The sequence below is a fragment of the Myiozetetes cayanensis genome, unplaced genomic scaffold, assembly GCF_022539395.1.
Source record: "Myiozetetes cayanensis isolate MyiCay16 unplaced genomic scaffold, myiCay2020 scf676, whole genome shotgun sequence".
NCBI lineage: Eukaryota > Metazoa > Chordata > Aves > Passeriformes > Tyrannidae > Myiozetetes > Myiozetetes cayanensis.
The window spans coordinates 11,295-24,952 of NW_026087938.1; the positions used below are offsets into that span (position 1 = coordinate 11,295).

Sequence of the window (13,658 nt, forward strand, 5' to 3'; positions counted from 1 at the left end):
CCCCTCCCAGTGCCTCCCAATCCCCTCCAGTCCCTCCCAGTGCCCCCAATCCCCTCCCAGTGCCCTCAATCCTCCCAGTGCCTCCCAATCCTCCCAGTCCCTCCCAGTGCCCCCAATCCCCTCCCAGTCCCCTCCCAGTTTATCCCAGTCCCCCAGTGCACTCCCAGTCCCTCCCAGTGCCCCCAATCCCCTCCCAGTCCATCCCAGTGCCTCCCAATCCCCTCCCAGTCCCTCCCAGTTTATCCCAGTGCCCCCAATCCCTCCCAATCCCTCCCAGTGGTTCCCAATCCCCTCCCAGTGCCCCCAATCCCTCCCAGTGCCTCCCAATCCCCTCCCAGTCCCTCCCAGTGCCCCCAATCCCCTCCCAGTGCCTCCCAATCCCCTCCCAGTGCCTCCCAATCCTCCCAGTCCCTCCCAGTGCCCCCAATCCCCTCCCAGTGCCCCCAATCCCCTCCCAGTGCCTCCCAATCCCCTCCCAGTGCCCCCAATCCCCTCCCAGTGCCCCCAATCCCCTCAATCCCTCCCAGTCCCTCCCAATCCTCCCAGTCCCTCCCAGTCCCTCCCAGTCCCTCCCAGTGCTCCCAGTGTGCACCTGCGGGCGCAGTGGGCGGCGCTGAGCACCCAGTGGGGGCTCAGCAGGACCCCCCCGCAGACGAACTGGTCAAACTGGAACAGAGAAACCAGCGCCGGGTGCGACCCCCGGGGCATTCGGAGCCCCCCACGATGCGACGGCAACACCGGACTGGGGGAGGGGGGGGAAAGGAGGGGTCAGGACCACCCAAAATACCCCAAAACCACCCCAAAAAATATCCGAAAATATCCCAAAATCCCACCCAAAATATCCCCAAAATATCCGAAAATATCCCAAAATCCCACCCAAAATATCCCCAAAATATCCCAAAAATCTTAAAATTACCCCAAAATACCCAAAATATCCCAAAAATATCCCAAAAATAACCCCCAAAATATCCTAAAATTATCCCCAAAATACCCCTCCAAAATATCCTAAAATTATACCCAAAAGACCCCCAAAATTCCCCCCAAAAATCCCCAAAATGCCCCCCCAAAATATCCCAAAATACCCCAAAATACCCCCCAAATACCCCAAAATACCCCCAAAATCCCACACAAGACTCCCCCAAAATACCCCCCCAAATACCCCAAAATATCCTAAAATACCCAAAAATATACCCAAAATACCCCCCAAATATCCCCAAAACCCACCCGGGGACCCCCAAAATACCCCAAAATATCCCAAAATACCCCAAAATATCCCAAAATACCCCAAAATATCCCCAAAACCACCCTGCGGGCATTCCGAGACCCCCACGATGCGACGGCACCCCGGACTGGGGGAGGGGGAAAAGAGGGGTCAGGACCCCCCAAAATATCCCAAAAACACCGAAAAATACCCCAAAAATATCCTAAAATTACCCCAAAACACCCCAAAAATATCCTAAAATAACCCCCAAAAATATCCTAAAATTACCCCAAAATAGCCCCCCAAAATAGCCCCAAAATACCCCAAAATATCCCCAAAATATTCCCAAAAATATCCCCAAAATATCCCAAAATATCCACAAAATATCCACAAAATATTCCCAAAAATCCCCAAAATATCCCAAAATATTCCCCTCAAATATCCCCAAATATCCCAAAACATCCCCAAAATATTCCCAAAAATGTTCCCAAAATACCCCAAAATATTCCCAAAATACCCCAAAATACCCTCCCAAAATACCCCAAAATATCCCCAAAATATCCCCAAAAATCCCCCTCAAATATCCCCAAAATACCCTCCCAAAAATCCCCAAAATACCCCAAAATACCCCAAAATATCCCACCCCAACCCCCCTGCGGGCATTCGGAGCCCCCACGATGCGACGAGCAACCCCGGACTGGGGAGGGGGGAAAGGAGGGTCAGGACCCCCAAAATATCCCAAAAACACCCCAAAAATATCCTAAAATTACCCCAAAATAACCCCCAAAATATCCCCAAAATATTCCCAAAAATATCCCCAAGTCCCTCCAAATCCCCCCAAATCCTCCCCAACCCCCCCCCAAATCCTCTCAAAACTCACCCAAATCCCCTAAACCCCCAAAACTCCCCAGACTCCTCCAAACCCCCGAAATCCCTCAAATCCCCCAACCTCCTCAAAACCCCCAAACTCCCCCAATCCTCCCCAAACCCCCCAAATCCCCCAAATCCCCCAAATCCTTCCAACCCCCAAAATCCCCTCAAAATCCCCCAAAATCCCCCAACTCTCCCTAAATCTCCTCAACCCCACCCCCAAATCCATCCAAATCCTCCCTGAACCCCCAAAATCCCCCGAACCCCCAAAATCTCTCCAAAATCCCCAGAATCCCCCAAAATCTCCCAAAATCCCTCCAAATCCCCCAAACTCCTCCAAATCCCCCAAAATCACCTCCCAAAATCCCTAAATCTCCTCTAACCCCTCAAATCCCCCCAATCCTCCCCCAAATCCTCCCATATGGCCCTCAAACTTTCCCAAATCCCCAAAATCACCCCAAAATCCCCTAAATCTCCTCTAAACCCCCCAAATCCCCAAACTCCTCAAACTCCCCAAATCTCCCAAATCCCCAAACCCCCTCAAATTCCTCCAAATCCCCAAATCCCCCAAATCCCCCAAATCCCCTCCCCCCAAAATCAGGGTCCCTCCCCCTCACCGGGGTCGCTCCGAGGAGGAGGAAGAAGAAGAAGAAGAAGGGGCCGAGGGGCTTCATTTTGGGGATTTTGGGGTTTTTGGGGGTTTTGGGTTTCGGGGTCCTCTCGGTGCGTCCCCTTATCAAAGGGTCGGGCGTTAATTATTAACCATTAATTGACTGGCAACGCCTCCTCCCCTCCAAGGGGAAATTCTTGGGGCAGGTGGTGCCTTCCCACTCTCCCCACCCTGAGCGGGGAGGATTTGGGGATTTTGGGGATTTTGTGGGGAGATTTGGGGATTTTGGGGGTTTGGGGGATTTGAGGATTTGGGGAGATTTGGGAGGGGTTTTGGGGTGGGTTGAGGATTTGAGAGATTTGGGGAGTTTGGGAGGGGTGAGGGGATTTTGGGGATTTGGGGGTTTAGGAGATTTGGGGGATTTGGAGATTTGAGGAATTTGGGGGATTTGGGGGATTTCGGGGGATTTGGGGGTTCAGGGGCTTTGGAGGATTTGAGGATTTTGGGGGAGTTTTGGGGGATCTTGGGGGATTTGGAGGATTTGGGGAGATTTGGGGGATTTTGGGGATTTGGGAAGATTTGGGGGATTTTGGGGATTTTGGGGGATTTGAGGGGATTTGGGGGATTTTGGGAGGATTTGGGGGTTAGAAGATTTGGGGGATTTGAGGATCTGGGGGAGATTTGGGGGATTTTGAGATTTTTGGGGGATTTGGGGATTTGGGGGATTTGGGGGATTTGAGGGAGGTTCGGGGGATTTGAGAGTTGGGGATCTAGGGGGATTTAGGGGATTTGGGGGTTTGGCAGATTTGGGGATTTTGGGGGGTTTGGGGGATTTTGGGGGCTATTTGGGGGTTTTGGGGGATTTGGGGGTTTTGGGAGGTTTTGGGAGATTGGGGGATTTTAGGGGATTTGGGGGATTTGGGGGATTTAGGGAGATTTTGGGGAGATTTGGGAGATTTGGGGGTTTGAGGGGTTGAGGGGCATTTGGGGGTTTAGGAGGATTTGGGGGAGTTGGGGAGATTTGGGGATTTGGGGGATTTTGGGGGATTGGGGGTTGAGGAAGATTTGGGGGATTTTGGGAGGTTTGCAGGGTTTAGGAGATTTGGGGGTTTGAGGGATTTTGGGGGATTTGGGGGATTTTGGAGGAGATTTGGGGGCTTGGGGGATTTGGGGGATTTGGGGGTGGGGAGATTTTGGGGGTTGGTGGAAATTTGGGGGATTTGGGGAATTTGGGGGTGAGGGAAGATTTGGGGGACTCAGGGGATTTTTAGGGGGATTTGGGGAGATTTTGGGGTTTTGGGGAGATTTGGGGGTTTTGGGGAGATTTGGGGGATTTGGGGAGATTTGGGGGTTTTGGGAGGATTTGAGGGGTTTGGGGAGGGTTTTGGGGATTTTGGGGGTTTAGGAGGAGATTTGGGGGTTTAGGGGAGATTTGGGGGGTTTGGGGAAGATTTTGGGAAGATCTGGGGGATTTGAGGGGATTTGGGGAATTTGGTGGTTTAGGAGAAGATTTGGGCGGTTTAGGGGGAGATTTGGGGGAATTTGGGGGATTTTGGGAAGAATTTGAGGGTTTTGAGGAAGATTTGGGGGATTTTGGGAAGATTTTGGGGGAATTTGGGGGAATTTGGGGTTTTAGGGGAGATTTTGGATTTTAGGGAATATTTTGGGGGGATTTTGGGGCAGATTTGGATCCTTTTGGGGGTGGAATTTGGGGTGGAATTTTGGGGTCTCTCCAGGTGCCTCATTGGCTCTGTCGGTGGGCGGGCTACCTGATTAAGCCCCTCCCCTCCTTAAGCCCCTCCTCCCAAATTAAGCCCCCTCCTCCTTAAGCCCCTCCCCCTCCTTAAACCCAAGGCCAATTAAGGAGCTGACGCCAATTAAAAGCTCGTTAACGACTTTCAGGCCTAATTAAAGGGCTCCCCACCCCCCCTGGGCCCCTCCCAGCTCCTGATTGGTCGATGGTGGCTGTGGCCACGCCCCCCAGAGGGAGGGGCGCCTGCTGGGGGGAAACGAGTGGTTGACCTTTGGTGGCCCCCATTGACCTTTGGTGGCCCCCATTGACCTTTGGTGGCCCCCATTGACCTTTGGTGGCCCCCATTGACCCCTGGTGGCCCCCATTGACCCCTGGTGGCCCTCATTGATCTTTGGTGGCCTCCATTGACCTTTGGTGGCCCTCATTGACCCCAAGTGGCCCCCATTGATCCCTGGTGGCCCCCATTGACCCCTGGTGGCCCCCATTGACCTTTGGTGGCCCCCATTGACCTTTGGTGGCCCCCATTGATCCCTGGTGGCCTCCATTGACCCCTGGTGGCCCCCATTGGCCTTTGGTGGTCCCCATTGACCTTTGGTGACCCCCATTGACCCCTGGTGGCCCCCATTGACCTTTGGTGGCCCCCACTGACTCCTGGTGGCCCCCATTGACCTTTGGTGGTTCCCATTGACCCCTGGTGGCCCCCATTGACCTTTGGTGGCCCTCATTGACCTTTGGTGGCCCCCATTGACCCCTGGTGGCCCCTGGTGGCTCCTCGTGGCCCCCATTGACCTTTGGTGGCCCCCATTGACCCCTGGTGGCCCCTGGTGGCTCCTCGTGGCCCCCATTGACCCCTGGTGGCCTCCATTGACCTTTGGTGGCCTCCATTGACCCCTGGTGACCCCCATTGACCTTTGGTGATCCCCATTGGCCTTTGGTGGTCCCCATTGACCTTTGGTGACCCCCATTGACCCCTGGTGGCCCCCATTGACCCCTGGTGGCCCCCATTGACCTTTGGTGGCCCCTGGTGGCCTCCATTGACCTTTGGTGGCCTCCATTGACCCCTGGTGCCCCCCATTGACTTTTGGTGGCCCCCATTGACCCCTGGTGGCCCCCATTGACCTTTGGTGGCCTCTGATGGCCCCCCTTGACTCCTAGTGGCCCTTGGTGGCCTCCATTGACCTTTGGTGGCCCCCATTGACCCCTGGTGGCCTCCATTGACCCCTGGTGGCCCCCATTGACCCCTGGTGGCCTCCATTGACCTTTGGTGGCCCCCATTGACATCCATTGACCCCTGTTGACCATTGATGACCCCCAATGACCCCATCAACCCCCCTCAACCCTCCCAACCAACCCCCCACCAACCAACCCCCAAAAACCACCGAGACACTCCCGATTTCCCCACCGACCACCTTTAATCTCCCTTTCTCCTTTTCCCCTCCCCCCTCCAGCTGGGTGGGTGGGGTGGGCGTGGCTGATGACAACGAGATGGGCGTGGCCTCCTCCTCCTCCTCTTCTCTTCTAGTTGTCCTCCATGGTCTGGTGGATCCAACGGGCGTACCTGCAGACCTTGGTGTAGACGCCGGGGCGGCGGGGGCGGCCGCAGCGCTCCATCCCCCACGAGACGATGCCCTGCAGGACCCCCCCGCACACCAGGGGGCCCCCCGAGTCGCCCTAGGGTGGGGGAGAGGGGCACAAAAAGGACAGGGGTGACCTCAGGAGGTCAAAGGTGGAACGTCTTGGTGGAGCTTCTTGAGTTGGAGGAGCTCGAGAGGTCGACGAAGATCTGGTTGGCCAACCCAACCAGGGCTTGGTCAACCCAACCAGGGCTTGGTTGACCCAAAGAGGTCACCAAGACCAAGAAGGTCCTCCAAGGGCTTGGCCAACCCAACCAGGGCTTGGTTGACCCAAAGAGGTCACCAAGGCCAAGAAGGTCCTCCAAGGGCTTGGTCAACCCAACCAGGGCTTGGTTGACTCAAAGAGGGTCCTCCAAGAGCTTAGTTGACCCAAAGAGGTCACCAAGGCCAAAAAGGTCCTCCAAGGGGTCACCCAACCCAACCAGGGCTTGGTCAACCCAACCAGGGCTTGGTTGACCCAAAGTGGGTCCTCCAAGGGCTTGGCCAACCCAACTAGGGCTTGGTCAACCCAACCAGGGCTTGGTTGACCCAAAGAGGTCACCAAGACCAAGAAGGTCCTCCAAGGGGTCACCCAACCCAACCAGGGTTTGGTTGACCCAAAGATGTCACTAAGGCCAAGAAGGTCCTCCAAGGGGTCACCCAACCCAACCAGGGCTTGGTTGACCCAAAGAGGGTCCTCCAAGAGCTTGGCCAAGCCAAGAAGGGCTGGAGAACCTCATGGAGATCCACCAAGAGCTTGACCAACCCAATTAGGGTGTGGTTGACCCAACAAGGGTCCTCTTTGGGTCAAGGGACCTCTTTGGGTCAAGCAAGCCCTGGTTGGGTTGGTTGGATCTACTTGGGTTGACCTCTTGGTGGTCCTACTTGGGTTGGGTGACTTTGAGAGGTCAACCAAGCCCTGGTTGGGTTGGGTGACCCCTTGGAGGACCTTCTTGGCCTTGGTGACCTCCTTGGGTCAACCAAGTCCTGGTTGGGTTGGCCAAGCTCTTGGTGGATCTCCATGAGGTTCTCCAACCCCTCTTGGCTTCTCCAACCCGTCTTGACTTGAAGACCCCACCATGAGGTTCTCCAACCCTTGTTGGCTTCAAGGACCCCCCCCAGGGGCCCCCTGAGTCGCCCTAGGGTGGGGGAGGGGCACAAAAAGGACAGGGGTGACCTCAGGAGGTCAAAGGTGGAGGTGAAACCCCCCAAAAATCTGCTCTTGGTGGAGTTTTTTGGGTTGGAGGAGCTTGAGAGGTCGACGAAGCTCTGGTTGGCCAACCCAACCAGGGCTTGGTCAACCCAACCAGGGCTTGGTTGACCCAAAGAGGGTCCACCAAGAGCTTGGCCAACCCAACCAGGGCTTGGTCAACCCAACAAGGGCTTGGTCAACCCAACCAGGGCTTGGTCAACCCAACAAGGGCTTGACCAAGCCAAAGAGGTCACCAAGGCCAAGAAGGTCCACCAAGGGGTCACCCAACCCAACCAGGGCTTGGTCAACCCAACCAGGGCTTGGTTGACCCAAAGAGGGTCCTCCAAGAGCTTGACCAACCCAACCAGGGCTTGGTTGACCCAAAGAGTTCACCAAGGCCAAGAAGGTTCTCCAAGGGGTCACCCCAACCTATCTAGGGCTTGGTTGACCCAAAGAGGGTCCACTCAAGAGTTTGGTCAACTCCAACCAGGGCTTGGTCAACCCAACAAGGGCTTTGACCAAGCCAAAGAGGTCACCAAAGCCAAGAAGGTCCTCCAAGAGGTCACTCAACCCAACCAGGGCTTGGTTGACCCAAAGAGGTCACCCAACCCAAGTAGATCCACCAAGGGCTTGGTCAACCCAACCAGGGCTTGGTTGACCCATAGAGGGTCTACCAAGGGGTCACCCAACCCAACCAGGGCTTGGTCAACCCAACCAGGGCTTGGTCAACCCAACAAGGGCTTGGTTGACCTCTTGAGGTCACCCAACCCAAGTAGATCCACCAAGGGCTTGGTCAACCCAACCAGGGCTTGGTTGACCCAAAGAGGGTCCTCCAAGAGCTTGGTTGACCCAAAGAGGTCACCAAGGCCAAGAAGGTCCTCCAAGGGGTCACCCAACCCAACCAGGGCTTGGTCAACCCAACCAGGGCTTGGTTGACCCAAAGAGGGTCCTCCAAGGGGTCACCCAACCCAACCAGGGCTTGGTTGACCCAAAGAGGGTCCTCCAAGGGGTCACCCAACCCAACCAGGGCTTGGTTGACCCAAAGAGGGTCCTCCAAGAGCTTGACCAACCCAACCAGGGCTTGGTTGACCCAAAGAGTTCACCAAGGCCAAGAAGGTTCTCCAAGGGGTCACCCAACCCAACCAGGGCTTGGTTGACCCAAAGAGTTCACCAAGGCCAAGAAGGTTCTCCAAGGGGTCACCCAACCCAACCAGGGCTTGGTTGACCCAAAGAGGGTCCACCAAGAGTTTGGTCAACCCAACCATGGCTTGGTCAACCCAACAAGGGCTTGACCAAGCCAAAGAGGTCACCAAAGCCAAGAAGGTCCTCCAAGAGGTCACTCAACCCAACCAGGGCTTGGTTGACCCAAAGAGGTCACCCAACCCAAGTAGATCCACCAAGGGCTTGGTCAACCCAACCAGGGCTTGGTTGACCCAAAGAGGTCACCCAACCCAAGTAGATCCACCAAGGGCTTGGTCAACCCAACCAGGGCTTGGTTGACCCATAGAGGGTCCACCAAGGGGTCACCCAACCCAACCAGGGCTTGGTCAACCCAACCAGGGCTTGGTCAACCCAACAAGGGCTTGGTCAACCCAACAAGGGCTTGGTTGACCTCTTGAGGTCACCCAACCCAAGTAGATCCACCAAGGGCTTGGTCAACCCAACCAGGGCTTGGTCAACCCAACCAGGGCTTGGTCAACCCAACCAGGGCTTGGTTGACCCAAAGAGTTCACCAAGGGCTTGGCCAACCCAACCAGGGCTTGGTTGACCCAAAGAGGGTTCTCCAAGAGGTTGGCCAAGCCAAAGAGGTCACCAAGGCCAAGAAGGTTCTCCAGCCTCTCTTGGGTTGACCAAGCCCTTGGTGGACCCTCTTTGGGTCAACCAAGCCCTGGTTGGCTTGGGTGACCCCTTGGAGGACCTTCTTGGTCTTGGTGACCTCTGCCTCGACCTTCTCCCCCTCCTCCCCCTTTCCCCTCCCCTCTCTCCACCCACTCCCCCACCCTCCCCCACCCCAGACCCCACCCCACGTCCTTTTGGGGTCCCTCCCCACCCAGAACCCCCAAAACCCCCCAACCCCCAACCTTGAAGGCCTCACTTTGACCTTCTCCCTCTTTCCCCCTTTCCCCTCCCTCTTTCCCCACCCACTCCCCCCACCCTCCCCCACCCCCAGACCCCACCCCACGTCCTTTTGGGGTCCTCCCCACCCCAGAACCCCCCAAAAACCCCCCAAACCCCCCAAATACCTGGCAGGAGTCCTGCCCCCCGGCGACGTTGCCGGCGCAGATCATGTTGGGGGTGATGGAGCCGGGGTAGAAGCTCCGGCACTCGGCGGCCGAGAAGAGGGTGACGTTGACGCACTGGAGCACCTCGGGGTACGTCACTTTTTGGGGGGGCAAGGGGAGGATTTGGGGACAAAGAGAGAGAGAAGAACTTTAAGGATCATCCCCCCAAAAAATTTGGGGGGTTTGGTATCAAATTTATCCCAAAAAATCCATCCTGGGACAATTTGGGGGCATGAAAAGAGGGAAAGACCTTTAAGGATCATCCCCCCAAAAAATTTGGGGGGATTTGGGACCAAATTTATCCCAAAAAATCCATCCTGGGACAATTTGGGGACACAGAAAGAGAGAGAAGACCTTTAAGGATCATCCCCCAAAAATTTGGGGGGTTTGGCATCAAATTTGTCCAAAAATCGATATCAAAATCTGGTCCTGGGACGATTTGGGGACATGAAAAGAGGGAAAGACCTTTAAGGATCATCCCCCCAAAAAATTTGGGGGGTTTGGCATCAAATTTGTCCAAAAATTCATCCCAAAATCCATCCTGGGACGATTTGGGGGCATGGGAGGAGAGAGAGAACTTTGAGGATCATCCCCCCAAAAAATTTGGGGGGGATTTGGGACCATCCCCCCAAAAATTTTGGGGGATTTGGCCCTAAATTTGTCCAAAAATTCATCCCAAAATCCATCCCAGGACAATCTGGGGACATGAAAAGAGGGAAAGACCTTTAAGGATCATCCTAAAAAAAATTTGGGGGGGATTTGGGACCAAATTTATCCCAAAAATCGATATCAAAATCCGGTCCTGGGACGATTTGGGGACACAGAAAGAAGGAAAGACCTTTAAGGATCATCCCAAAAAAAATTTGGGGGGTTTGGTATCAAATTTATCCCAAAAAATCCATCCTGGGACAATTTGGGGACATGGGAAGAGAGAAGACCTTTAAGGATCATCCCCAAAAAATTTGGGGGGGGATTTGGGACCATCCCTCCCAAAAATTTGGGGGGATTTGGTCCTAAATTTGTCCAAAAATTCATCCCAAAATCCATCCTGGGACAATTTGGGGGCATGGGAAGAGGGAAAGACCTTTAAGGATCATCCCAAAAAAATTTAGGGGGGTTTGGCATCAAATTTGTCCAAAAATCGATATCAAAATCCGGTCCTGGGACGATTTGGGGACACAGAAAGAGAGAGAAGACCTTTAAGGATCATCCCAAAAAAAATTTGGGGGGTTTGGCGTCAAATTTGTCCAAAAATTCATCCCAAAATCCATCCCAGGACAATTTGGGGACACAGAAAGAGAGAGAAGAACTTTAAGGATCATCCCCCCCAAAAATTTAGGGGGGTTTGGCATCAAATTTGTCCAAAAATCGATACCAAAATCCGGTCCCGGGACAATTTTGGGACATGGAAAGAAGGAAAGACCTTTAAAGATCATCCCCCAAAAATTTTGGGGGGTTTGGCATCAAATTTGTCCAAAAATTCATCCCAAAATCCATCCCAGGACAATTTGGGGGCATGGAAAGAGAGAGAAGACCTTTAAGGATCATCCCCCCAAAAAATTTGGGGGGTTTGGCATCAAATTTGTCCAAAAATCGATACCAAAAAATCCATCCCAGGACAATTTGGGGACATGGGAAGAGGGAAAGACCTTTAAGGATCATCCAAAAAAAACATTTGAGGGGATTTGGCATCAAATTTGTCCAAAAATTCATCCCAAAATCCATCCCAGGACAATTTGGGGACATGAAAAGAGGGAAAGACCTTTAAGGATCATCCCAAAAAAAATTTGAGGGGGTTTGGTATCAAATTTATCCCAAAAAATCCATCCTGGGACAATCTGGGGGACATGGGAAGAGAGAGAGAACTTTGGGGATCATCCTAAAAAAAATTTGGGGGGGGTTTGGGACCAAATTTAACCCAAAAAATCCATCCCAGGACAATTTGGGGACATGGAAAGAGGGAAAGACCTTTAAGGATCATCCCCCAAAAAATTTGGGGGGTTTGGTATCAAATTTATCCCAAAATCGACACCAAAATCCGGTCCTGGGACGATTTGGGGACACAGAAAGAGAGAGAAGACCTTTAAGGATCATCCCAAAAAAATTTGGGGGGTTTGGTATCAAATTTATCCCAAAAAATCCATCCCAGGACAATTTGGGGACACAGAAAGAAGGAAAGACCTTTAAGGACCATCCCCCCAAAAAATTTAGGGGGGTTTGGCGTCAAATTTGTCCAAAAATCGATATCAAAATCCGGTCTTGGGACGATTTGGGGACACAGAAAGAGAGAGAGAAGGAGAAGGAGAAGTTTGGGGGTTGTCACCACCCCCCCCAAAAAAAAATCCAACTCAGGTGACCACGAGGTGACCCAGATGACCACAAGGTGACCAGGTGAGAACCCAGATGACCAGGAGGTGACCCAAATGACCACAAGGTGACCAGATGACCACAACCCAACCCAGATGACCAGGAGGTGACCCAAATGACCACAAGATGACCCAGATGACCATAACCCAACCCAGATGACCAGGAGGTGACCCAAACGACCTCAAGGTGACCCAGATGACCATAACCCAACCCAAATGACCACAAGGTGACCCAAATGACCTCAAGGTGACCCAGATGACCAGGAGGTGACCCAGATGACCTCAAGGTGACCCAGATGACCATAAGGTGACCAGATGAGAACCCAGATGACCTCAAGATGACCCAGATGACCCCCAGATGACCCCCCAGGCCCCCATTTACCTTCAGGCGAGGTGGTGGCCCCCCACCCCGAGGTGAGGCCAACCCAGATGACCATGAGGTGACCCAAATGACCATAACCCAACCCAGATGACCATGAGGTGACCCAAATGACCACGAGGTGACCCAAATGACCTCAAGGTGACCCAGATGAGAACCCAGATGCCCATGAGGTGACCAGATGACCAGGAAAGGACCCAGATGAGTAGAGGGTCACCAGATGACCACGAGGTGTCCCAAATGACCTCAAGGTGACCCAAATGACCACAAGATGACCCAAATGACCATAACCCAACCCAGATGACCATGAGGTGACCAGATGAGAACCCAGATGCCCATCAGGTGACCCAGATGACCATAACCCAACCCAGATGAGTAGAAGATGACCAGATGACCACGAGGTGACCCAGATGACCACAAGGCAACCAGGTGAGAACCCAGATGACCAAGTGACCATGAGCCAACCCAGATGACCTCAGGGTGACCAGATGAGAGCCCAGATGACCACAGGGTGACCCAGATGACCATAAGCTGACCAGATGAGAACCCAAATGACCATGAGGTGACCCAGATGCCCATGAGGTGACCAGATGACCAGGAAAGGACCCAGATGAGTAGAAGGTCACCAGATGACCATGAGGTGACCCAGATGACCACGAGGTGACCCAGATGACCACAAGGCAACCAGGTGAGAACCCAGATGACCAAGTGACCATGAACCAACCCAGATAACCATAACCCAACCCAGATGACCACGAGGTGACCAGATGACCATAACCCAACCCAGATGACTAGAAGGTCACCAGATGACCTCAAGATGACCCAAATGACCCCCAGATGACCCCCCACTTACCTTCAGGGGAGGTGGTGGCCCCCCACCCTGATGTGAGGCAGGCCGTGCCGGGCCGGGGCGGGCAGGAGGCCACGGGGATGGGCCGGACTCGGTCCGAGAGGTCAGCCGGGGTCAGCAGCTTGAGGAGCATGATGTCGTTGTCCTTGGTGGTGGGGTCGTAGTCAGGGTGGGCCACCCTCCTGGCCACCATGCGCCGCTCCTCCCCCGCCTCCCGCCCGTACAGGCGGTGCTTGCCCAGGGCCACCGTCGTCACCCTGGGGGGGGGACAGGGCTCCAGTGACCACCAGGTGACCACCAGGTGACCACCAGGACCAGGAGATGACCAAGGTGGCCACGAAGTCCAGGAGGTGACCCAGGTGGCCACCAGGACCAGGAGAAGATCCAAGTGACCAGGAGGTGACCAAGGTGACCAGGAGGTGGCCAAGGTGACCAGGAGGTGACCCAAGTGACCAGGAGGTGGCCAAGGTGACCAGGAGGTGGCCACCAGGACCAGGGAGTGACCCAGGTGACCAGGAGAAGATCCAAGTGACCAGGAGGTT

The 13,658-nt window shown here is 54.2% G+C and overlaps 1 protein-coding gene across 1 annotated transcript; it reads right to left on the reverse strand.

Annotated features, from left to right (window-relative positions):
- Window positions 1–5,891: 5,891 nt before the first annotated feature.
- Window positions 5,892–13,373, reverse strand: LOC126651568 (kallikrein-14-like; the record flags this gene model as incomplete). The annotated part of the gene is made up of 3 exons (XM_050337526.1): window positions 5,892–6,105; window positions 9,483–9,619; window positions 13,120–13,373. Coding segments are annotated over 3 exons (544 nt in total), but the record flags the coding sequence as incomplete, so codon positions are not given.
- Between the last annotated feature and the right edge of the window lie 285 nt (window positions 13,374–13,658).